A 27,766-nucleotide genomic window follows, 5' to 3' on the forward strand; every position below is an offset into this window, starting at 1 on the left:
ATGCTTTTTTTGTTTTTTTATTAAAGTTAATTTTAAATAAAAATTACAATCAACTTTTCTCCCTTCACAGAACCTTTCTCATGTTGAGAATGATTTTTTTATTCACTTAAGTGTCTCATAACAGTAACTATTCAGAGGTACTTTTCTCTTTGCAAAAGCATTGCATTGTCTAATGTCTTGTTGAAAAACAGTCTGTAAAAGTCACAGCCTTTTCTCCAATATTATGAGCATCAATCACCTGCAAATTGTTTCAGTAAAACTCATGTATGAGTTAAATGTGGAATAGCAACTGATGTAAACACTGTTTCAGTAAGGAAAAAATGCACACACTTCAAACACATAGTTACTGCATATCTCCCAATGAAAAAACACACTAGTCCCATTCCTATTTTGAAAAACCTAAGGATAACCTTTTTATTGCAATAGCAGCAGGACTACAAAGTGCAGCATATATCAACAGGTTACCTACATGACTACATTATTTTGCTTTGCCTCAGTCATCAAAATCGGGAAGCCAGTTGCTCGTGATTGTTCCAATGAGCTCTTAGGAGAGGAAAGGGGTCATATCTGGACCCTAAAGAAAAGGTGGATAGATATATTCAACTCTGAAACAGCGCAATGTAGGATACTTTCAAAACAGTTGAAGTTCTTGCCAAAGCAAGTTCCTACCCTTGCTTTACTGCATGCAAAGCAGGTATCTAGCCCAGGTAGACACTGGTTTATCAAAATGCATGCATCTTCCCTCTCTCACAGTGATAACAACTCATTAAAGAAAAGAGTCACCATCTATTACACAGACATTTACACTGTTATGCAGCATGGCAGTTGCTCATCCTTAAACAATGCAGTCTTTTTGGCTGCTAATTCAGTTTCAAGCAACAAACCTTTCTTGTTGGTCCCAATGATACGTTGCTTTCCCATTCTAGTTTGTCTGTTTAAAATATTTAGGAGTACTCATATGAAAGTGGTGAATATGCTCATAATTATGTCCATCTTTATAAGATCCAAATCTAAGAAAAATATTCAGCAAAGCAAAGCCATTACAACATGATTTAACCCACGCAATTAAATCATACACTTACTACAGTATAATTAACACTTCTTCTGAATGTTCTAGATAGTTTATTTCAGAAACGGACCACAACCCTACTTATGTATAAATCGTAATCTATGTACGCTATCTAACTAAAGGTCTTTGAGTACAATGGAGACATTTAATTACAGTGATTGGATTAATGCCATAGGCACTCTATAAATGGAACTCCAGCTGACAAAGGTAAGCAGTGCTTTTATCTAGTTAAATCCTATGATCTTTACGTTTTTTCTACTGGCTTTAGTGGAAATATAATTTAACCCCTAGATAGATTTGCAGAAGTAAAATGTAGGTAGTACTTATTCAAAATATCAGTGCTAAATAGCATTTAAAAGCAGTGCCATCGTACTTCAAAAGAACTGTAATTAATTGGAAAAAGTTAAACTTATTCCTGAAGGGTATATTTTTTTCTGCTTATAGGCAGACATAAAAGAAATTAGGACAAGAAAAATATTCTGTACTGAAATCAACTGAGAAAAATCTGAATGTGAATTCTAACTTTAGGCAAGTTTCATCATGTGGAAGAGACTGGGCAAACTCCTGCTTAGACAGGAAGCCAGTGACTGAGTGGTAAATAAAAAGTGAGTAAACTCAACCGTTATACGTATATAAGAAGTTAATATATTCCATATTATGCATGTTAGAAGTAGTAAATACAGCATTGCTACAAATTAGCATCTATCTCAACCTTGACAACTCTTCCACTGATACTCAATATAGAATACCTTTCTCCATATTTCTCTTGCTTATGCAATGCCAGTGGAAAAATGACAGCATTCTGGAAATAAATAATTTTATACATAAAAACGTAGCCCCTACTGCTTCTTGCAGTAACATACTGCCTCAGGCATTCTCCTTAATTTTTGCTCCAGTTATATAGCAAGTTTTAAAAGTTTACACAAGGAGTATTTTTTTATATATATATATATATATGGTATTTTGTGTTTTAAGCAACAGTATATTAAGACCCCAATCCTCAAAAGTGCTGAGAAACATGGGAAATCTCTCATCACCTATAAAATGAGTCACCACACCACTTGGCAAATATCCCTATCAAGCAATCTCAGAAATTAATCACCTGGGTGAAATAAGCATTACCTTCAATTTATGCTACAACACAGCAAACTGATTTTCCCAAGGTACATGCCAAGTCAGTAGAAAAAATGGAATTACAAATCAGAAGTTCCTGCCTCCTAACTTTGTTAATTTGATACTGACCAGTGCCTCCCACTTTAAGAACAATTTTGCTCCTAGACTTCTTTTTTACAAAAGGTCACTTAAATCATCCCCTTAATTTCTCTATCCCAGAATACACTGACCTGGGATTGAAATGGATGTCTTCAGGAACTTGGCTGGGATCAGTAACAATTCTGTCATTGTCAACATAGCTCTCCAAGTGATCTGGGATCCTAAATTTGGCCATCTGGACTTCTGAATCACTTAAACCAGCATGAGATATGCGGGCATAGCCCAACCTATGACATACAAGAAGAGTTTGAAGAAATAACTTAAGGCAATTTCACCACATTATTAATTCATGTCTGTTTTCCCTTAGAGTTATTACTTAACCTGTCAACGTAACTTTCCATTTCTGTGAATCTCACCTTCAAAAAACTTAAAGTGCTCTATAAACACAAGCATTGTAACACAATGCCACAAATAGAAAAAAATGAGAAAGCTTAAATATTTGACAACAAAAATAAGTTCTAGATCTAGAAACTTAGTTTTAAAATTACAGTTTTAGAATATGCATACTGGTACAAGCTTACCAAGTTTTTCACTGAAGAGATTTTGAAATTCAAGAAAGGAGCTCAAGCATCAATGGAATGAGTAATGAGAAAAATGAGATGGCGCATGGGGGTTTTGTTGGGTATTTTGTTGCTTTTTTTTTTTTTTCTCCTCAATATTGTTACTTAAGACAGCTATCTAGTTTACTGGTTTTACTCTGGTGAACACTGAAGAATTTGCAGTTTATTCAGAATAAGCGGAATTCCATTCTGGTACATACATCACCAAGACAATGATTTACAAGCAACTTGGTATTAAAAAGATGTGGAGTGCATAGGTCCCAGCAGAGGAAAGTGCCTCAGTATGGTCTTACACAGTTCAAGTTTCCACTAAATCTAGCATAAAGCTTGGCTGGATAAGATCAGCATTTTGTTTCAGCAAACCCTACAATCATAGTTAAAAATTTGTATCTTCTGTGTCACATACAAATTAGGGCTTAGCCTTCACATTTTAGAATGAAGCTGCAAAGCCAGAGCTTTGGAAAAAATGTAGTTTTATGTTACCAAAGCAGATTAGATCTGAAGGCTTTTGACACAGAAGGATGAAACCTGTAATAATGTCTTTGTAAATTATATTCAGAAATACACCGATTCATCCCGAGATTGATGTTTCACATTACTTCATGATATATCTAACTGTCTATACAGAATTGTTTAGGGACAGAAGACTCTTCCACAATTACCTACAGAAAGGTGTAAAACTGATTTTCATAAAGATACTTAAAAATCAAAGAATAAATGATCCACTTTAACATACCTTATTACTCCGCGATACATAATATAGCTACACCATCTGTCATGATCTGTACTGTCAATATCCTTTAAGTGAAAGGAAAAAAAAAAAAAGTCAGATAAATAAGACAAGCTTTCTTTATGGGTAAGCTTTAAATCAGTTACAGAACCAATGTGTAAACCTGCTGCAGAAAAATGTTTTGCATAAAACATTGTAATTAGCCAGAAAGGAAAAAAAACAGTGTTAGACAGATCAGACAACTTTTTGACATCTCCTGACAGAAAACTAAACTGCAGAACTGAGTGTTAAAACAAAAGAATCATGGAATTAGAGGTTGGAAGGGACTTCTGGAGGTCACCCACTCCCAACCCCATGCTCAAAATAACTTCATGCAGGTTGCTCAGGGCCTTACACAGCCAACTTTTTACTATCTCCAAAGATGGAGATTTCACAAGTTCTCTGGGCCCTTGTTCTACTGCTTGACAACCCTAACTGTGATTTTTTTTTTCTTCTACTATCTAACTGACATTTCCCTTGTGGCAACTGCTGTCCATTGCGTCTTGTCCTTTCAGTGTGTAACTCCACCTTCTCTATAACATGTCAGGTAGCGGAAGACTGTGTTTGAAAATGTGCACGTATTTTCTTGTATGTCTAAGTCACCAATTTGAAATATTAAGCTGAATATTGCAAATATGTATTACCTCCAACTGCTAAAAGAAGCAGTATTTTTATATTACCTGGACATTTCCATTTTCTATTAATTCAGTATAATCTCTGGATCCAGGAGCTGAAGTGATGTATCCTAGAAATACAACTTGCTTAGAGCTAGTCTTCAATAGGTTTGAAACAGCTATAGCCTGTAGCTTTCTGTCCAAGTCCTCTCTGAAAGAAATGGAAAGGACTTTAATGTGTATACACTTTTGCTCAGAATCTTTGCGCTATAACATAGTAAACCACAAACGAATCTGACACCTTTTTTATTGCTCAGTATTAGAAAGTATGAAAGTTTACAGAAAGCTCACCGTTTCAAAACGGTCATGGTAGATGTAATTAGGGTTCTCTTTCTAACCATTATAGGAACAACTTTTTCTATTACTGTTTTGTTTTTAATACCTATCTCATCACTAGGAAATGTGAATGTAAGTGCTTTGGTTATCTGAGGCTTTGTCTCTGCCTGCACTTGAAATTTAATTGTGCTAGCACAGCGCAGTGCATAACAAAGAGCTCACATGCTAACAAAACTTTTAGGAAGGACAGACCATGGTAAATATAGTCTTAATGTCTGGGTCATGTAATTTGTGAAATATAACTTAAGAGCTACGTCATTCCATTAACACTACCTAACGACATTTGGCAGGTATTCTGCGTCTCTTTAACAAGATTTACACAACAGTTCCAACATGACCAGAAGTGGTAGCATAAGTGAAGCCTGGTAAAATACCGCACTGGATCCCATTCCCTGTCCTTGGATTTGTCATAACATAATGGAAAGACAGTTCTCTTTCTATGATTCTTCATGTTAATAACTTCAAAGAGTTGTGTAAAGCATGTTCTCTTCTACATTTTGGTAGACTGGGCTAAATACCATTAAGACAGGGAGTTGATTTTGGAATCTGTAATCCGAAGACAAGAATTTAAATGCTGCTATGCTTTCTAAATAGCAGTGCTTCTGACTGAAACAAACACATTAGGGAGAAAGAGCACACAGACAGGAGACAAAAACCCCCAACCATTTAAACAGAAGCCTGACCTAGGTAATATGTGAAGTTGCCTGCTCAGCTAGCTGCCCTTTCCAAAATTACACCTCTCCAGAAGAGGGGTTCTTTTAAATGACACAGGCATTGTTATATTCCCACATTTTAAAAACAGTCTTTTAAAAAATCCCTAGTTATCTAGTATTCTATATTTTAGGTCATCCTAAGCAGCAGATGAAAAAAAGATAAAAAACAAGCAGCTGTGTGTGCCATTTAACTACAAATTTATTCACCTCAAAACACAATCTAATTTGCACTCATTTCCCATGTGTCTCCTCCTATCTTCTCCTTCATCTTTATCTCACCTCTCTGTGAGGGGGGAATACAGTGCTATTTTCTTCTACTTTCACAGTTTCTCAGAGAGACAAGTCTAATCATCTCTGTGAGGCACAGAATGAAATTCCTTTCTAGAGTTCAGATTGGGAGTGGTTTCTGACAACTGTATATGTTTAGTAAAAGGGAAATCTATAAACAATTTGCGTGCTTGGAACACACCTTCTGCACAGGGAAAGGAAACGGGGAAGGTCAGTATGGGATAATGAGAATTCCTGCTGCTTTCCGAGTGGCTTCTTTGTGTATTATATTCTGCACTCAATCCATAAATTTGCCACTCCATGAATTATAACAAATATAAGAGAAAGTCCAAGTTATACTACATAACTACAATCAAACACAGCAAATAAAACAGAAAATACGGCTACATGGAGCATCACAAAACTATCCCTTATTAATATTCATAACACACAAGTAATCAAGACATTGTTTTAAAGTAAAGAACTGAAATCTATACCTTAATCTTTTCCATCACATAATTGAGTTATTGGTATAAATCTTCCTTTCAGAATCCAGAGATCAGGTTTCATATTTCCAGTTTCATATAGTCAGAAGGACACTGAATGCATATTTTTGTTGGTGTTTCAGCACTGTCCTTTCTTGGAGGTTTCAGAATTGTTACTTTTTATTTTAATAAACATCAGTTGTCCATGAATGCTATCTATCTGTAACTATCTGCACTCATTGTGGAATAGATCTATTCCACATGCAGAAAGTCAGAAGGATGTTATCCTGCACAGAGATGTATCTGTAGCACTATTACTTGTCTTGGCTTTGCAGAACTATATTTTTATATCTCTAGTAACTCCGATATTAGGCTCAGCTGAGTTTTGTGTGACACATTTGGCCCTTTTAAAAATGCTTCAAAATTTTAAACCCGTATCCATGTCATAGTATTTACTCCAATGCGCCTTGTTAGAACCAGAATTACAGCAGCAGATTTTAAATGGTACAAAAGAAATCCCAGAAGTTCACAAATTACAACTATGTTACATGACTTCATACGGCATACATAACAATAAACAAAATACACACTCTTCATTTCCAAAGTGGGCGACAACAAAATCAACCAGTTTCCCTGTGAAGTTGACAGTCATGGAGATGGCAGGTGCAATCTCTCCCTCTGGAGACGGAAGGAGGTGATGGGTAGATTTTACAATTGGATACCTTGATAGCACCATAATCCTACATGAGAATAGGGAAAGGGTTACATTTTGTAGTTCACATGGATCGTAAGTGTGAACTAGAGCAGATAAATGTGTGCAGAAGACTAATGGTCACTAAACTCAAACCATCAGACCAGAACACATAACAATTCTAATGGATTCTTCTGAATTTAGAAGGTTTTCCTCTAAAATATTACTTATGTACATGTCTAAAAATGTATTATCAAAGTACTTCCTACACTAAGAACTACCATTCCATATATATGAATTCTTACAATGAGCCTTTCAAAATCTGTATCCTCAGACAAAACAGAATTTTATACTACCAGTAATTAAAATGTATTTTACTAGAAGTAGAAGCAGGTAGAAATACATCGTCAAAGTGGGAGATTTCTCATTCTTTCAGCTTCTGTTCAGAATCAACCTTAAAACCATTTTGCATCAGGTTTTTCAAAATATTTCATGAAGAAAAATTCAGAGAATTACTTTTCTGCTCCATTCTGCATCACTTAAAGACACAGGCTCTGGAAGAAGAAAGTTACTAAATTCCCCTCACATATGGCAAAAATTAAATAGCCATTGCAACATCACTAGGAAGTTCCATCTGCTACAGACATCTGCCTATGCCCCTGAAAAAAAAGCCACATCATAAACTACTATTTTCCAGAGGGCAAAGATATTCAAAGATATGCAACTGGTAGTTGGTCAAGCATTAAAGTCAAATCAGACACAAAAAATCTGGTCAAATATACACATGCCTTCCTATGCCCATTTCCCACTCTACAGCCCAAGCTGGATTTAAAGAATTAATTTCTAATAACTCCAGGTGCAGCTACATTTTCCAACTGCTATCGCATTTTTAAGTCTGAAATCTAAAGTTCTCATAGCCCAAAACAAAATAATGAGAAAGGGGAATCAGATACCATATTTAAAATGCCAAACTTCCAAATCTGTACATTAAGGGATGCCATTCTCTGCATCACCAAAACCAAAGCAGCTTACAGGAGCAGGCACCAAAACCAGATCATTTTTAATAACAAGAAAACTTCATCTGCATTACATTGTAATGCTAAGGAATCAAAGTGTGTTCTTAAAGACAAGCTCCAACAAGTGATTATGGTGATTATTATTCCAATTATTATTCACCCATGTTCTAGTGGAGTTAGTACTGGGTAGTGCTTTTACAGTTATTTACTGTCACTGTGCATGTACAGATGACTCACCCCCAAGTGTGATCTCTTGTGCTTGGACCAAAATCTGTGTAAAATCCTAGTCTTTCTCCTAGCCACATTGTCGGATCGTTGTTTCCAATGAACGGTTTAGAGGCATCACTCTCTATAATAGTGATAAAGTCTGCATCTAAAATGGGGAAGAAAAAAGAAAATCTTTCCAAACTTCTAACTGTGACCTATAATTGTGATTTATAAATGACTACATCATGTCGTCATTTCCCTTTTCCTTACACAGGGATAGACACAAGCCCTTCAGGAGTCAATCAGGGCAAATCTTAACACTGGCAACAAAGCAATGCCCAAACTTTTGGTCACTGTAGGCTACACAGCCTCTGATGGAGAGATACGTCGTGTCTGGTTCCCGTAGCTTCTCCCTGGTGTATAACCAGACACATGTGACAGTACAGCTGGCAGGCACATACCTAGTGCAGACCATTTCAAAAGCGCTAGACATAATGTGCATACACAGATTAACAGCACAGTAGCGAGTCTACTGCTTTCAGCTTGACGAACAAGTTCTACACATCACATCTGCACTTACCTTCAATGACCAAATCCTATTCTGCTACGAAGGGTCATGTGCAAAAGGGAGCAGGCTGCTGCTGCCAAAACAATTAATCAGCCATAGCAACCTAGCATCAGCCCATGGGCATGGGAACAGAAGGGTTCCCAGCTCTAGTGAATTGTCGGCCATCCGCAGCCACCTCACGTTCTCAGGGCACTGTGGTCCCTCACTGTCTACATGCTGTGGCTTTGTCAGGGGAACATGACAGGTTCCCCTATATTTTAGCTGCAGGATATAGGAAGAGCTATGTGGTCCCTCAAGGAACCGGCAGCTAAGACAGACCTGCCCATGCCTGAAGGAAGGTGGGAATCTTCAAGCTGGCCACAGGCTGGCTGAACTATCCAGGCTCAGCTTGAGCAGCAGGTTGGTACAGCTGCAGCAGCAAGAACCTTCTTGCTGTGATTATGCCCCCCTTGAAGTGCTCTCCTACTCTAGAAGGCAGATCAAGTCACCACTTCATCCGCAGCATGAAGGAACTAAGACTGCTCCTTCCAGCACCACTCTTGCACATAAGACTTTTTGCTTTTGAAATGTCTGTCCTAGCACCATGAAAGCAATGTTAGCAGGGAAAATGGTAGCTCAGAATACTTTTAAGTGGATTCCCAGATTTTTGCTTCTACATCATTAGGATATGCTGGCCACAGAAACAATGACTGAAACCATTGAGAGGGGTTCCTGTTGGTTCCCTTCGGGGCAGACAGGAGTTCCAGTCTCAAAAGCCATTACACGTGGCATCTTCACTACTCCAAGAGAGAGATGAGCCCAAGGAATGCACACCACCACACCTTTAAAGATAACCCCGATGCTGAAAAGTTAGCCACTCTTTTCTCTGTGGCTCTCAAAATCAGCTACTCTTCTTTAGTCATCAAATAGTTAGAGAATCTGTGCTTAAGTCTGAATGTATTGCTGCATTTCCTGGAAATGTTAATGCGCAATTTTATATAACAATATACATGTAACTTAAAGCTCCAGAACTGTTTCTAGCAATCAGGAATTAAGATTTATTTATTTATATTTTGGAAGTTGCTCCCTTTTTGACTTACTAATTTCTTCTTTTAGAAGTGATACTTCATTACCACAAAGATATGCTCAGTGGACATAACCAGGTAAATCACTTTTGCTAATATTCATGAACTTAAACTATAGGTAACAGAAATAAATGCATTCATTACAGTTCATAAATAAATATGCAAAGATTAAATAAATACTCCAACATAAGCCATGAGCTATGGAATCACATATGTACGAGAATACCTCAAATTTCAATTCATCAAATGTCCCAGTTGTTTTCTCACATCACTAGACAGCCTACAGAGCTCAGCCCTCTGAATCTTTGGTCATGGGACAAGAGAGTAAATGAAGCACGAATCAGCCTGTTCCCTCTTCACTAACTCCTGAGCATCTCTGCCACAAAATCAAGGCTTGCACAGCAGCACCTGTGGCAGTGCCTTCCCACTGCTTGGGCCTGTCAAGCCCGAGCTGCTCAGGAAAGCCCCTTGGTGCATTCACACCCTTGGAGGGGAGGAGAACAACAAAGGCTGGAATGACAGCAGGGATGTTTCCTAATCTCCTGACCTGCTTTAAATCTTAAAGTGGTAGCTCCCAGTCTTCCTTACCTCATGGTATCACAGAAAACAAGTAACACCTACAAGCACCACTGGTCAATTCCTTTCAATGCACCCTGCACCAGCACTAATCTTAGGTCCAAATTCTTCATTTCCTATGCTAATTTTCCAACCAAAACCCTGTCCATGAGCAACAGGTTAGAGACTCTTTACAGTAAAATGATGACAACTCAACCAAGCTACAATCACTATTTTCTTTTATACATTGCTGTGGCTCGTTGATGGAGACAATCTCCTCTGTACACCTTGTTTAGGGCATTTTAATTTCAGACCCCTTAGGAATTACATAATGATTCACATCTGAAAAAAACACAGAGAAGCTATAAAACATTAAATTTGATCTAAAAGGATGTTTATCATTACTTCATTTATGCAAAGAATTTCTCTGTAGAAAAGTAGCTCATCAGCAATATGAGAAAAAAATCCAAATAAGAAAAAAAGTGCTTCCTCCAACCAGAAACCTCTTTAAAATGTATTTTTTAAAAATTATCATCTCTGCAAATGGATTTTTAACAAGAAGTAATTGTATTGGAACAGCTCACAAATTCAGGAGAAAGCCACTAGACACAGATCCTTGTGTTAATGCAAGAACAGACTCAGTAACCCAGCAGGTGTTCTTGCTTTTGTCTCTTCAGATGAACCTTCTCAAGTATAAATGAAGTGGGAAAAAAAGTTACCTGTCTGATTAAGCAAATTAGCCGATCCTTCCAAATTAGACCATCCTTCATTGTCATATGCAAATCTAAAAGGCCAGATCATAGCAGAGAAGTCTCTTTTTGGAACCTCAAAAAAAATAAATGGAAAAAAGTCAAGTACAATTTGACTTTTATGTATTATGCCTTTGCAGTCAACAACATCATATACATGGTGCCATAAAAGACACGCAAGAAGAGATGTTTTAACCAACATATTTTCCTAAGAAAGCTGCCAGGATTACAAAAGATTTTTTTTGTGTGTGCAAAAAATCTGCTGTTAACAAGAGGAGAAAAGTCATCATAGTTAAAATGAATTTGTACAAGTAACAGTAAATAAAGGAACATGAAAGAGACTATGAATTTTTTTCATCTTTCTAAAAAGAACTACCCACTTTTTTTCCATTCTAAGGTACTACAAACCTGGATGAGTTCTAAAAAGAAAGCCACGTGTTTGTCTGTGTGCACGTGTGATTATGCATGTGCGTGCACACACACAATTTCTACTTAGCTCTCATCACCTTTTCTACAACTTTTCCTGCATTTGTCATCAGTGTTTTCTCTAAAAAAAATTACCAGCAGGAATACATGTCAAGATCAAGTTTCAAATGACTATTTCTGAATTGCCACCAAAAGAAAAAAACGCTAATTCATAATTGCAACCACCTGCATCAAAAATTCCATTTTATATTAGTAATCAATTAAAGGGTAGGATGGAAACATGTTGATTTATATCAGATCAAAACAGCTCTAATTTTGAATTAAAATTACTAAACATGCAAGCAACATTCTTGGACAACTTGTAATCTAAATGCTAAACTTTGTGAGCATTAAGTGTCTTAATTGTTATCATCATTGCAATACCTAATTTTTTGCCAGATAGAAAACTGGAATCTTCCTATTTTTAATCCAACTTCTCTAACTAGTCTAAGTCTAATCTAAGTCAACCAACTTTTCAGAGAGGTTCAATTCAGAGTTATACATATAAATACAGAAGCACAGAATTCCTTCAGCTGGAAGGAACCTCGGGAAGTTATCTATTCAAACTTCCCTGATATAACATCAGACTACTATAACAGCATTACGCAGTCAAGTTTTGAATACAATTAAAAAAACCTCATTTACAAAAGTAACATTCAAATTGAATGTATGAGGTAAGCATCTCTCAGTTTTTCAGAATACTTTTTTCCTTCATAGCAGCACTATAAATCTCCAAAGACCCAGACATTTCCTGCATTCATCACGAATTTAAAAATTAAACTTTTTGCATCTCCATTTCTGCATTATTGTTGCTGAATACTTGCATACTGCTACAAAGACTTTTTCAGCACCAACCAACATACCTAAGGTATCACACATGCATTTTACCATATATTTGAAAGTTACTCTTTTCACAAACATACTACTCACCCCTTGGCCCAACTTCTTCTGGTAAGTTTTATAACGTAGACCCAATCCTAGCAAACCAACACCAACAAACAGCCACAATACTTGAAACAGAGAAACATAGAAAAGTTGTTTTTAAAGCAAGAGAAAATAATGCTATTATTGCAGTTAAACAGAACTGGGTATACTGTCATTCTAAGATGCACCATTCATAGAATGGGGATTGTATACATTTAAATTTCCACATATGCCAGTGATAACACCATTCCAAAGTAGTGTACTTAAGAGTATCTAAAAGTGTGCAGAATATCTATACGTGTGCAGAAACACGTTCTCCAAAACACAACAGGCTGAGCAGATGCAACATACCAAAACTCCTTCGAATATTTATGTAAAAAAGATACCTACTGAAGAATTCATTACAGGAAATGAGTAAGAGTACCATGTAAACCTTCCAGTGTTTTCGTCTCTGTGTTCCAGCTATGCATTTGTAGTATGCAATTTTTATTTTATATTAATACAATGTGTGGAAGAAAATTTAGTTTACTTCTCGGGTCTTTAGATGTCAGAAAGATGTGATCCCTGCCAGACCTCCAGAGCAGTCTTTTGTCTGACATATTCTTGGAAAGGCATGGTGGCTTCACAGAATGCAAATTCAGAGCTTTCCCATTGCTCCTGTAGCCTTCCAAATAACCGCAGTAGACACCTAAGAGCTCTCAGGGTTTGGCACACTGTAATTTGATGACCAAAACCCTCTGCAGTTATTTCATTTACACAGTGGCATACGCTATCTACAATGATTTCAATAACTCACTTTATTCTTTCATCAAAGTTTTAAACAGGTATATAGTTATTTTTATGCAAGTTTTCTAGAACAATTTTATGTAAAATTTAAATAAATTTTACCATGGATGATGTCAGAAGAAAGGACATGCTGTTTACATTAGTAAATGTCAAGCAATTTCATACTCTTGCCAGATGAAAAGGGGAAGCTGAGAAACAATACAGGTCTGGGCATGACGAGGCAGTACAAGAGTTACGGTTGTAATGCCACAAAATTCACTGAGCAAGGGCTGTGCTTTGTGACAGACAGTACTTTAAAACATTTACTCACTTTTCTGAAATGTTTTTGAGTAGTAGTATTTAAATATCTTGCATTGGTGCTCATGTTGCTTCTAACACACAAACTCTCAGGGGCTACATACTTCTGGCCCCTGCGTGTATAGGGTAAAGACTTTCATAAAGATTTCAGAAACAGCCCTGAAAAGTGGTGAAGCACTATTGTCTCTGCTTTCCAAATGAGGCAAAATGAGGTATGCAAATGATAAGTGATATGATCCAAAGTCACAGAGGGGAAAAAAAGATGCAGGAATTTGAACTTTCAGCATCCTGATCTCTTAGCATGCCTCAATGCCTAGCAATTTTTTCCTTTACCCAACTTCACAATATCGACAGACTTTTTCCTTAGAAGATGTAAGCTAACAATGAAAACAAATCTGAAGCTCAAACGATTGTAGAGAAATACTTGAAAACATAATTTGGATGGATTCCAGAGGTCTGTAAGCCAAAAGGCAGTAAAACCTCAATTAAAACCTCAGGACAAAAGCAGACCTCATATGTATCATCTGGAAAGCTGGGATCCCTCGGCATAGTTGACAGGCAGGAGATGAGAAAGGTGTCCTCAGGACAGGCCTGGTCTGAACGTGCAGCAGGGCGTCAGGATTGGGTAGTGATGCCAGCCACAACAGGCTTTGCAGGGCTGCTTCCTGACACGGGAGGGGTGTCACATCACACAGCAGCTCGTGGGCCAGCCAAGCCCCATCCCACTGCCAGTCAGCTCACACAGCCCTGTAAAGGGTGTCACACTGAACTGTTTCAAAATCAACATACCGAAGGGGCTGAAAAATTCATATCTTTTGTAGGCACATGTAATAAATCCCAAGATCCAGAGAGGCCTCCTCCTCCACTGCCAAAATGAAATCACAAATGATGCCAAATCCATTTTTATCCATTTTTACATTTTTTTTTCCCCCCAGTTCATTTTTATCAGTCTCCATTTAACACACTCCATGAGGAATAGCCTCTCTCTCAACCATAATCATAGCGAATCATCTCCTCAGTTAGTATATGTCATCATTAAAACTGGAACTAGGGCAATACCAACTACAAGTCTGGCTCTAAAACTAGCACCAAAAAAACATTTCTAAAATATCTGAGCAAAACATTCCACTGTGTTACTCTTTTTCCTCACACAGTATTCCTAGAATCACGGAAGAAAGGAAGTAAAATTATACTTACATAGTTTAATATAGTTTTTACTCTTTTTGAATAGTGGTTTTTGGTTGCTTTTCACTTCAAAGACAGAGCTAAGGTCTTTCTTGGGTCCTGTTAGAAAGGCTACCCCAATACACAACATTAGAAACCCTGTAAAAATATAAGTCATTAGTTTTTTCATAGAGTCTTAACACATTAAGCACTGCTCACAAATGCACCATTTATAAACTCCCAGCTTTTTTGTTACATTCAACCTTGTGGCTCCAACAAAAACAATTCAAAGCACACACACAGATAAATGCCATACCCAGTGTATCAATGTGGGCAATATGAGATTTTATTGATAGAGAAGATACTACTTATCATTGCCACAGTATTCACCTCAGCTATGCCTCTAAAAATTTTTAAATTATACTGCTGTACTTGTTGACATAAACATTGCTTCCAACAACATGAGCTAGTGACATTAAACATGCCACTCATAATAAATATTTCAAAAAATATTTCATAATAGTAGTATTGCAATAAGAAGTCAAATCTAAAAGATTATTTAAGATGCCACTGAACACACGTTTCACACAAAAATAATGTCCAAAATTATATTGTTTGGGGTTTGGTGTTTTTGGGGTTTGTTTTTTGGGTTTTTTTTTTCAAATCAGCTGCTGCTAAGATTTAATACACCTGAAACAGCTTTATTAAGCCTGCTTTGTGCTGATGACTGAAGAGCAGACCTAACAGTAAAAGTATCTAGCCAAAGACCCCTTCACATTACGAACTCTACTCTGGACTACAGCGAGCTCCAAAATACAGTCCACCTTTGGGTCTTTCAGGCTGAGAACAAGGGGGGCTACTGACACTAATGCAACTTACAGCTGCTCTTGCTCTTCCCTTGCAAGCCAGCAGCCTAGGAATCATGATATTACCAAATAACTCTGTGGTCCCCAACATCAGGCTGCACTGGGTTCTAACTGAGCAATCCTCAGAACCTGTCTCATTATTCACTATGGAAACACAGAGATATTTTAATTCTGCTGGTACTGCTGGGTCCCACTACTGCACATTTTACCAGGTTTCTTCTGTCATTGAAATACTTTTAGTTTAAAGCCATGTTGCCCTTCCTCCACTCATGTACCAATTGGGAGAACAATAACAACAAAAATATTTTAATCCTTTGATCTGGGATAAAGCAGCAAATCTTTCAGCAGACCTCCCTGCCTTTGTGTATCTTAACACCAACTTCGACTGAACCTCAAGCACACTTAGCCAGCACTCTCAAGCAAAGATTGATTTGCAGTAGAGTTCAGGGTATCACTTCAACAAGACTAGCACATGGTAGACAAATTATGCTAAAATGCTTCCAGGCCCCTGTGGATGGCTACAACTCTCAGCTCAGCCCAGTGCTTTCAAAGTTTACTGGAATTAACCTGGAAAAGAGCAATTAAGTTACACCTACATATTACAGAACTTTAAATAACCAACTTGATGAAAAAAAAAACATTGTTGATTGTAGATGTCTATTATCCTTGCAAATGAACTGCTCTGTCACCAAGATTCAAGTAACACATTTTTATATAGGAACTACAAAAGCAATTGTTGAACAGTTTGTTCTAAAACAGTGTAAGCAGACTGCAGCCGGTTGGGAGGCCAGTTTAACATGGCAGCGTCTTGTATTCTTGTGCTCTGGAGCCAACAGAAGCAGCTGTGCTTTTTAAGAATAGACAACTAAGCACACCCATAGATATATTTTAAAAGCTGGTAAGCAATTTCAGTGCACTAACAGTTGCAATGTACTGTGACAGTATCTTTTCTTTTCCATAGGTAGTTCAGACTAATAGTACAAGCTCCTTTCCCACCCCTTATGAGCTAAAGGATCCAACTGTCTGCAAAGAAAACGTGGGAGGACAATGAATTGGATAAGAGCTCTGCTGGAGAAGGTCTATGTCCTTAATATCTTTGTGGCTTAGTTAATTAACTATAGAAGTCATCTTGTTTCAGGGTTATAGCTGAAGATGAAATAATCATTACTCAGTATTTTCTAACTTCCCTTACTTCTTACATGAGTTGTACTGAAAGTCTGCAAGCCAGGAAGCTGGGCCTAGTGCAATGAAGAAGGGGGGACACAGAAAACTTTTCGCCAAGGGAGACTGATTCAAAGCCATTAAAGTTGATGAAAAACCAGGGATCCAACCCCTCATCGTTATGTTACATCACAGTGAAGCAGCATAGAAGTTTTGAATATAATGATCTTACTTTCATTGTCATTTTTCCTGGTGCAGTTCCCTACCCAAACTGCGGCAAGAGAAAGGCAGGAGGAGAAAGCAAGAAATAGCACTTGCACCTGAAAGAAACCAGAAGAAAACAAGCAGCTTCCCAGAAAGCCAAGCTGTAAGGGAAGAAGTGCAGCAACAAATACACAGTCTCATGGTATAATTTGCAAATCTTTGATAAGCAATGGGATGTCATCAAAAAGACAGGAACTGGATTCTCAGATGGAATATAAACTCACGTAGTGCCATCAGCTGAGATGGGTCCAGTTCACAGTTTTCTTTTTACCAAAGACAAAGTTAGGGACATCTTTATGTTACTATCTAGTGATCATGCCAGGTGAATTAATCACAAGTATGTATTTCAAAGTGACAGAGAGGGATTTTATATAACAGCTTTTCTTTTGTCAAAGCATTACTCAAGAAAGCATTTGACATGCCTCTACCACATGCTTTCTTCACATAACTTCAAAAAACAAAATTAAATTAACTGAGATAACTGTTTCTACAGGCCTCCAGAGTGCTTTCAGAACAAAGAAAGCTGCAATAAATGTAATGGAACTCTTCTCAAAACATAAACTGAAACCCTGCATGCAATTGCTGTAATACATGAAACACATACGGAGACAAAGAAACTGGAGTGAAAGTGGTTACGAAGACATTTACAAAATCAAAAGCCATTGGAGCAACAAGTCAAGCACAGCATTCATTAAGCCTTTTCAAACAAAATATAGGATAATGTGTCACATTTTAAGATGTGCCACAGACATGGCCCAAGACAATGCTTGGCATTGTTTAAATATAATTACTGAAATATGCTACTGAAACACATGAGTACCTATTAAGAAAATAATTCTGGAGAGAGAACCAGAAAGGGTTGGTTTCATTTTCACCTCCCCACCTTCATCAAGGGATCATTTTGCTAAAACCTTTATATTTGCTCACCTCAGTTCTTCCTCATTAGCAAATACCTGTCATTTTATTTTCTTCCTCTCCTGTTTGCATGTTTCTAACATTGCTTATCAACATTGCTCCAAACATGCTGCTGTGTCCACAAAGCATAAGGTAGAGCCACATGGAAATGAAGTTCAGGTCTCAAATGCAGACTAGCTAGATTAGCACGATGCTGCACTTTGCTCCTCAGAGCGGGGCTAAATAATGCACTGAATTATGTTACAGTCCCAGTAACACAGCCTTCATGAACCCCTGAGTTTCCAGAAGCTACATTGTTACCTGAGGTACCATAGTGCTATCTTAGGTAGCTACCATACAGGTGTGTTCACACGGAGGATTGCAGCCATATTTTTAGGGTGACTGATTAACAGGTCTCCTCATCAGTTGTGTACTGAGTTATCAGACTTTTTTTAACTTTATCATTTTCCCCTCAACTGAATTCTATTTTCTACCGACATTTTAAACTATTTCTAACAGTAAAGAAACAAGTAGATTATTTTTTGCATGTCTCTCTAATTCTCTCATAGAAACTCTTACCGTGGTAAATCACATAGAAGCTGAGCATTTGGGAAGACTGTTTATACACTAGATATGTTTTAAAGATCTGGTTAAGTATAAAGCAAGCATATTTGTATTTGTTCATAGTCATAAATGTACCTAAAAGAAGATGGGAGCTTTCTCTAGCGTAATTTCCTCCAGGTACAAATTTATAAGCTGTACACCATACACAGAAGAATAATTCAAGAACATAGGCACACATGGCTGTAGTCATGGCTTTCCCAGGATGCAGACAGCTAACAAAGTGTCCAGCCAGTTGAGGCCACACACACATAGTAAAGACAGCAAGAATGTTGCCTGCAACAGCAGCACTCCAGGTGTGTAAATAAAGGAGACCGGCCGAAGATGCTAAACCTGTGAAGGGATAGAAAAGAACAGAGTAAGCCACAGTCACATATGTTGTCTACCACCTATTTTTTCCTTGACAGAATGTGAAAAAGAAGAGTCTGGGAAATATAACTGTGCTTTGCAGCCATGAGAACAACATCACTAGAAGGACAGTTATTCCCAATAGCCAAAGACAGCCTCTTACAGCCAGTAAGACAGACAGTATCTCATACTCTTAAAGACTGCCTATTCAAATGAAAACACTGCAGCAAAAAGACAGCAGAAAAACATCATCAAGAGCCAAAACTGAACAGTTTTTCTTGCACAGAGCTCTTCAAGCACAACAGAGGGATGATGCATCTTTTAAGGGATTAACAGGTCTGTCTGTTATGAACCTCCTTTAACACAATATTGAAATAATCAAATAGGTTAAAGTGAAGAGAAAGCTTATCTTTCCCTGATCTTCTCTCCTTTTAGATAACCATATGATAGGCAAGAAAACAACTATTAATCTTTTACTAACTGCAAGATCCTTGATTTACCACACTGTCTTTGACTGTGATGGGAATTAACCCCAAACAGAACATTAACAACCACAGAAACTGTCTATAACAGGTCAAATTCATTTTAAAACTTTATTGTAGGTAAGAAAATGTTTACTAACTTCCACATCATGATAGCAAATATAGAGAAATATTTTTAATGTTTTACGAATGCATCAAGATTCTAAGCATTTAAGAATACAATGCTTGAATCAGCTAAAAAACATTCTGTACTTGTTTTAAACTAACAATGTGTGTACATCAAAAATCAAATGCTCATACTCACATTACAATCTGCACACACATTTCTTAAAACGAACACCTGCACCAAAAGGTAAATTATTTGGGCAACAGTTTAAACATTGCCAACTCTTGTGCCTTTATTGTGACTTTTCTGATATTTGGTATTATATTTTGCTTCCTGACTAGGAGAAACTCAGTTTGCATTAAATTTCTTGTCTTCAAAGTTGTGGAAAATGACTTGAAAGTGTTGGCTCTTAAGTGCTCCAAAAGAGAAGGTGAATAAGAAAAAAGAAAAACATAACTCATTGTTTCCTTTGGTCTCTGTATTTTGATATGTCTCAATTTATTATTAAACATTTGTAGGAAGTACTGCTCTGTCTCCTTGATATAAACATCTACAAACAATTAGCTGAGGCCAAAAAAGCAGCATTTATGTTTTTATTAAACAGCATTTATACCACTAAATTTCACTCAGATGGGCCTGCAAACTGCATCCATCCGCCCATCTAGGCTGAGGAGGTATGGAAAACACACATCTCCACAATTTAAAAGCAGAATTATTTCCATCTCCTCCTACTTGCTCCATGCATAGCTTACTCCATAGCATAGCTATACCATTCTCCTGAAAATGGATGTCCAAATCCAGCACCTGAATCCGTCTTCCCACCACCCAAGACCCACTGCATGCAGACTAATTCACAGATATATTGCTCCAGCAGAACAGCTTTGATATTCATACTATTTTACTGCCTGAAGATCTTGGCAACTAAGGAAGACAGGAAGCAAGCTTGCCGCCAGGTGAACTGCTAATTTATTTACAGGTTATTGTGGCCCCTGTGGAATTGAGGGGCTTAGTGTCACCTCAACCCCATAACCCTAAATGTAGCCTTACACAATGCAGACGGTGAGAACTGAGACACTATTCATGGGAAGCAAACATCAACAGGGGCTTCTGGAGAGAGCAACACTGCTCTGCAATGGCCTGGAGGTTTGGCCTGTAACCCTTAGTCAACTGGTTAGATGTGTATACTACAGTCAGCGACAGAGAAAAAGACGCTTTGATTAGCAATTGACTTTTCTGATGTGTGGTGTAGGGTCAGAGGGCTGGAGTAAAGGAAATAAGGTAATAGAAACAAAAATTCTGCTCAGGATTTTACACCTACCTACAAGAAACCAGGCAAAACTGGTGACAGAAGACCAGCTCCAAAATGAAAGCATCAGTCCATGAGCCAGGCCCAACAGAACTATACCTCTAATACAGCAATAAGGAAGAAGAAATCACACATTAATATAATTTTATAAACATCTGGTGTTGAAAAAGAAACTTCTTGACATACAGACAAGGATGTTTGGTAATATTTTATAATTCTTTTACTTTAAGCAGAGCTCAATTTGAGCACAAAATATCCTTATCTCACACCTTGCTACATTTTCTCCCTTTTACTGGACATAAAAGACATCCAGCTGAAAATAATGGCAGTTTATCATCATGCATAAGCAAGCTGTGTTCAGCAGCACTCCACTGAAGTACTGAGTACAAAAGGCAAAAAGAACTTCAAGAAAATGAGAGGGAGGAATCCACTCCAAACAAAAGTATTTTCTTCACATCAAATAGGGGATCCTACAGCATCTAACATTGCTATCAGTCTTGGAGAACTCTTGTGTATACTAATTCCAAATTATTAACTACCTATCTCACCTGCCACTATGCATAGTTGACTCAGAATAAACTAATCTGGTCTCTTTCTAGATTTTGGAACCCAGGTGAGCAACACACAGCATTAAGACTAACTTCCTACTAACCAAAACTTCTAGAGAAGTATATCTTTCAATATTGCACACAGTTTACTTTTTTATCTGATGCATCACTCACATACACTATTTCCTACCATCTCCTCTCTGAAGTCAACTGCTAGATTTATTTACTGCATATAGACACACTGCATTCATAGGTCCTTGAACCTCAGTCCGAATTTAAAAATTGTTTTGCAAAGTGGAAAATCGAGTTTTCTATTACTGAAATCAAAATCATTCTGTATGAGAAAATTTTAAGATTTATTGGTATAGACACAATGCTCAGAGATATCTGAAAGCAAGAATTAATCCACAAGTCCTCTGTGTGAAGTACCTTGTACCCACTTTATTCTATGTAAGTTCTTATACTGTCGTCTGGTTGAGTTTTAATTTGTCACCCACTAGAGCACTGGCTTTTGATTACTGTTTTGTTTGAATAACAACAACAACAATAATACTTACCCATATGGATTAGGATCTGGACCTGTATGTGGATGCCCACTTACTGCCCATCTAGAAATTAATGAGACCTCCCCAAATATCCACAGGGTGAGGAACATGAGGCTGCCAAAAGCAATCCCTGAAAAAAGCCAATGAGAGTGGGAAACAGTCTCTCTAACCGCATTACCAGTTTTGTTTGTTTCCTGTTTCGTCTTGTCTCCACCTAGAATAAGAATAAAAATATAGCTGAGCAAACAGTCACATCCTATTAGAAAGGGTTAATGAGAAAAAGAAATAGCCAAGATCACAAAATTACCAGAATAAATTACTGGCTCAGACACAAAAGCTAGCTTATCTGATCATTTGTGGAAACTGATAAGACAAAAAAATCTCTAATAACATTCCTAGGTCTGTCAAGAAAAGCTGCTCATCTTAAGTGCACAAAAATGGCAACCTGCCCATATGATTATTCTTCATACTACTGGAATTTAAATAATTAAATTGGCTTTGAAAATTAGCAAAAAAGTTATTAGAATTTTTTCAGAGGATTCTGTTCTCTGAAATTCAAAACTCTGATAAGAACAAAACCTGACACTTTGAAAGAAGCCAGAAATAAACTCCCTTCCTTCTGTTCTCCTTTTTCCATGCACTTTAGATCCTCTCTCATCTAAGGAGAAAGCAGTGCCTTTAATTTCATAGACATATTGCTTTGTCACCTAGGAAGAAGACAGATTCTCTTCCTAATCTCCTGCAGTAGATTCCCTTTCTAAATGATGATGAAAGCTCAGGCTTAATTTATGTCATGTAACCAAGTCTACCAACAACACACACGATGCCAATTTATACCCACTTACACATAGATAAGGTCTTATCTTTCAATTAATTCATTCAAGTTATACTGAGAAGGAACTTCTGAGGATTTAACATGAGCTGCTTTAACCCAAACTTGCTGTCTTCCTTGGCAATACTATGTTCACTAGTTGTCAAGTGTGCTTAGCCTATGCCAGCCCCCACTGCTATGTACTCTGTCCAGATGCTCCAAGAACTCAGGCAAATTTTGACCAGAACAGACTGGTCCACTCTGCCAAGTCCACCAGACTTCTCCACTCTGCCAATTCTTTCTGTTTATTTTGCTACATCAGCTGTTACCCAGCTTTGTCCTGTGTCCCTTTCTCTGTCAAAGGATATTCATTATCAGAGAAACTCAAAGAGCAGACAGAATTAAGAAAATAACAGAAACGGCACAGATGTTTCATGTTAGGATCAGGATAACCCGTTCTGGTTTTATTGGTCTAGGTTATGCTAGGTTTGCGTTACTGTCACATTATTGATACTGCAATTAGTTGACGATTCCAACACCAACTTACTACAGCTTGTATGAATTGTGATATCGATTCTGCCATGTTATGCGCAGATGGAAGTACCCCATGGTTTCTAAAGTCTGCAATGCTAAAACTAAAACCAGACTGTACTGGAGAAAAAAGCCAAAGAATCAAAACCCAGTGACACATAGACAGGTATACCTTAGGATGTTTTCATAACTGCCATCTTTGCTGCAATATGCTTACCTGAATAAATTCGCTCCACTGCTGTTATAAAACCAATTGTCAGTATGACAGTATTGGCAGCTTGTGAGCTCCAGACCGGGTTTAGTGATGTATACCAGATGCGAAGAACAAGGAGCGTTATCTTTCCTAGCATAAAGCCCCATATCCTGATGAACCTGTAAGAATCAGTTTTTGAAATAGTGATGCATTTGGAAAAAAAAAAAAAAAATCTTAACTTCTCAGGAAAAAAAAAGCAAACACTTTTTAATATAAAAAAAATGTCAGTTATAATCCCATCAGTATAAGAAAATACCTTTGTAAACTGTTTCCTGACCACCATGTTACTGTTTGAACCAGCAATGAGGAGGAAACACCTGCAGCCAAGATGAATAGTCTAATTGAAGCATTTGGTGCCTGGTATGATGCTAAGCTTCCTACAAACAAACACACACATACAGAGGTTGCTTTAATTTGCAATAGAGATCAGGTAATAAGGATTTCCTGGGCATTAGTTCAATCTTGTCTGTAATTTGGATGGCTACACCATTCATCTGAAAACACATGACACTACACCTTTCTAAACAAACCAAAGAAATGTAGGTATGGATAGAAACTGGGTCTATATGACATTATAGCAGTTACCATTTTCAGGAAAAAAAAATAACATGAAGCAATTATCGAAGACTGCAGTGATTGCCTTAATGTAAGTACTTATTGATTCCATAAATAGGATATATGGATAAAATATCTAAGCATACAGACATTCCTGAACAGTGCACTTAAATCACTCAAAAGCCATAAAACTTTATGTATGGTGACTCCTCCTTTCTAAAAAAGATATGGCTTTTGCCACAGTGCACTTATATAACTCAAAAGCTGTAAAAGTAAGTGCACTGTGGCAAAAGCTATACCATTTTTAGGAAGGAGCAGTCACCATACATTGCACAAGGATTAGCAGGCAATTGCCTTAGTGGGTGTGAACGAGGCTTTCTCTGGCCCAGTATCTGGTCTCAGCATTGTCATTAGCAGCCTGTGTCATCTTGTTACTGGAAACTGTCACTCCTCCAGTCACTGAAAGAGACGGTGCACATGCATGTCCGCCATTTCCCAGGGCACAGCGACCTCATCTTTATCAGCAGTTTTAAATTCTGCTAGGAGGTTTCCAATTCGAGTGACTATGGGTCACACGCATTCTCATAACTTCAGTCAGTGTGGCAAATTCTGGCTGTGGACCAGTGACAAAGAGCAGGAGAAGCAACATCGTTTTGCTACCAGCCATTTGCCAAGTAAGTATGAGTCAAACTTGAAGAGACATTAAGCAAGGAAGGCCAGAAATGGAGCTGCTGATTCTGGCAATGGATGCTAGGAATCCTCCAACTGTGTATTTGCTCATTCTGCTTAGAGTAAAAGATGGAAAGCTTAGAGCAAAGATGGTAAAATGAAATCAATGTGTGGTGAAGATGTCCTTGTATGGACTTCAGCAAAGATTGAATGTACAATGCACACAGATTTCTGTCAATAAATTGTGCTGAAATCCACAACTCTGCCTCTTCAAATCTTTCATCACTTGTGTTAGTGAGATTAAAGCTAGCGTGAGTTTGCCTACTTACAGTAGACACACCTTTTGTTGCTGAGCAAGTACACCCAAAATGTAAATATACCTATCCAAACACACAAATTTACTGTGTGTTGTCTGAAGACATAGATTCAAATAGACACTATTAAAGAGGAAGTTCATTGTTGGTTTGTTGGGTTTTTTTAATAGAACACAAAATTTAGTAGTAGGAAAGGATACAGAAATTAAAACAATAGTTTTGGAGAAAAGAAAGCTTCCTGAAAAGGCAAAAAGAAAAATAATGATGAATAAGGGAAGAGACTTTTCCACAAAAACTCCAACTCCCTAAATATTCTGGTTTTAGCTAAGCATGAAGAATTTCCAGATTTTTAGATTGTGAAACTGAAGACTGAATATTTCCAGTGGAATGGGGTGGAGTATGCATGGGGTAGATTGCTCTGCCCGATTTTGTTCAACAAGCTCCAGAGGAAGGCCATGGCCTTTCTGAGAAGGCAAAAAATCAAAAAGAGAAAGAAGGAAGAAGTGTCTAGATATGAAGAAGGAAAGAAAGCAGGAAGAACTGAAAAATAGGAGAAACAGCAGCACAGTATGATAGGACAAAAATCATTTAAAAGACATAATGAAGTGATGAGAACCAAGTAAATGGAAAGTCCTAAAGCCCAGTGCTGCCTGTGCAAGGGCATCTGGATAACTTGAGAAGCTGCAGTAGAGAGGCAAATAAAAAGTGAGAGTTACCATTGGCTGCTAAACTCCTTGCTGGAGACAAAGAGGGTGAGGAACAGGCTCTTACACCTTCCCCAAATGCTAATGCTCACTATAGGGCAACACATAAGGAGAATACCAAGTAAGTACAGCAGAGCTGGGAGAGAATGTGGTGTGGACTTGCCAAGGGTGGACAATATTAGGAGTGTTTGGGAAATGGAAACAGCAGCAGATATGGACTGTGGGAACAGTTCCTGTTCAGGCAGGAATGAAGGGGAGGTCATACCTGTGTAGAGCAATGCTCAGGTTACCGCAAAAGTCAGGATGCATAGAGCTTCAGTCTCCCCATGCTCTGGAGTCCTTCTATGATCACCTCCATTAACACATCCTTTCCCCAGATTACTACTAAGGTGCTAGCTTTTTGTTTGTAGTTAATATCTTCAGGAGCTTGTGATTCAGGTGAAAGAAACTGGCATAAACCAACAGCCTTGACACACAGTTATAGGCCTGTCACTGCTCATTACTTAGCAGAACAAAAATTACACGCATTTAAGTGATTTCCATCTCTTGGCAAAGTGAACTAGCAAACACAGCAAGATGATCTGAAGGACTAATCTCAAATAAATTTTGTGTTACTGTAATATCTGAAGGAATGCAGGGTGCAATTTGAAATGCTTACACTCATTATTAGTTTCTAAATTAGCAGATCTTGTAGAAAGCAATGCACTGAGCACTGCTGCAGAAAGATGAAGTGAAAGACTCTGCTCATTGAAAAGCTTTTTAAAAAAACAAAAAAGTGTTAGGATGGATATTACAGGAAGAGTTGAAAAAGAGAAGAACATGGTAAAACTATACTTCATCTAAACTGATGAAATCAATGAGCTGTGTTCACTTATAATATCTTTTTAGAGATAAAGAGCAAGAATTCTTTTAAAAAATGAAGTAATGCAGCGAAAGTAAATAAGATGATCCTGCTCTGTCTTCTACCAGTAAAAGCAGAAAATTATATGGAACATAATTCTCTGATTATCATCTTACATTGATAAATGAGGAGCCAGGACTGCTGCTTCTGGAATAGAAGCCAGGAAATGCTGCTTCTGAAAGACAGTTAGCCGCAGTATTTTCCCTGTACACAGGACGGAGATCTTTGTCTCCTCTGAGTTCATCCAGGTGTTGGAAACTCATTAGCAATAACTTGCTTCTGAATGTGGCTGTACCTGCCAAACCCTCTCCCAACAAACTTTGAGAAAAATCAACAAGAGCTCAGACCTGCACCAGTTAGCTGAAGACCAAGGAGGGAATCCCAGCAAGTCTTGGTTTAGGCAGGAGCATGTGGGATGGGTAGTGTGGCAATTTTATCCTGAATATAGGATCAGACTTTCTTCCTGTGCAACTGACAATATGAGAGCTGTCTCACACCCAGGATGAGCCTATAACCCCATCAATATGCTACAGGCATATAGACACACTTAACAAAGGAAAAAACCCCATATCCTTTAACCAAAAAAAAAACCCAAACCTGCTTCAGAAAGTAAGTCTGCTAGAAAGAACATTTCACTCACAGCAGATTTCTTTCATAATAGCCCCAAGCTGTTCTGTAACATCTTGTCTCTACCCATTGTCACAGACACAGAACTGCTATAGAAAAGACACCTGCTCTGCAGATCTCTGTGCAATATTGAATTTTTTTTTTTCCTGTTAGGTATGATTTATACCAATGTAAAAGCTTCTAGAAATAAAAGTTAAATGAGATTTGTCTTTAATTATGCAGTACTGGTCTAAAAACCAACACAATGGCTTCAAACGATACTCCTCTGACCATACCTAAACGCTCAAGGGAAAAAGAAGAGCATGAGTTTGGGAGAGCAAGAACTTCTTATTCCTGTCTCTTTTCATAACCATCTGAATTTTGAGGCAATTTAGAATGTTTATTCTTATGCATTGTTACCAAGATGGAATCTATAACTCACTATGGTGCATACTTACCAACCATAGTCAGTCTCAGAAGGGCTAGGATGTACTTATTTTTAGCCAGCCTCCAAAAAGGGCCAATTATCAAGAATATTGGAGAAAAGAAGGCAACAGCAAAAACTTCTAGACCCGTGAGTGCCAGTGTCTGAAGGGGGAAGTAATAGATCATCGGTGGCAGTGCATGATAAAGAGACCAAGAAATGTAGC

General features: G+C 37.7%; 1 protein-coding gene across 1 annotated transcript; it reads right to left on the reverse strand.

Annotated features, from left to right (window-relative positions):
- Positions 1-922: 922 nt before the first annotated feature.
- On the reverse strand, positions 923-27,766 carry CWH43 (cell wall biogenesis 43 C-terminal homolog; the record flags this gene model as incomplete). The annotated part of the gene is made up of 15 exons (XM_081999234.1): positions 27,575-27,766; positions 23,624-23,744; positions 23,332-23,486; positions 21,785-21,986; positions 20,692-20,780; positions 18,516-18,770; positions 14,665-14,790; positions 12,391-12,470; positions 10,966-11,071; positions 8,090-8,225; positions 6,736-6,885; positions 4,351-4,495; positions 3,638-3,699; positions 2,413-2,568; positions 923-1,010 (listed from the first exon to the last, which is right to left on the reverse strand). Exons 1-15 carry the CDS (start codon positions 27,726-27,728, stop codon positions 923-925), a joined length of 2,025 nt encoding a protein of 674 aa, XP_081855360.1. The 5' UTR covers positions 27,729-27,766.

This window comes from Phaethon aethereus (genome assembly GCF_964289735.1).
Source record: "Phaethon aethereus genome assembly, chromosome: 4".
Taxonomy (NCBI): Eukaryota; Metazoa; Chordata; class Aves; order Phaethontiformes; family Phaethontidae; genus Phaethon; species Phaethon aethereus.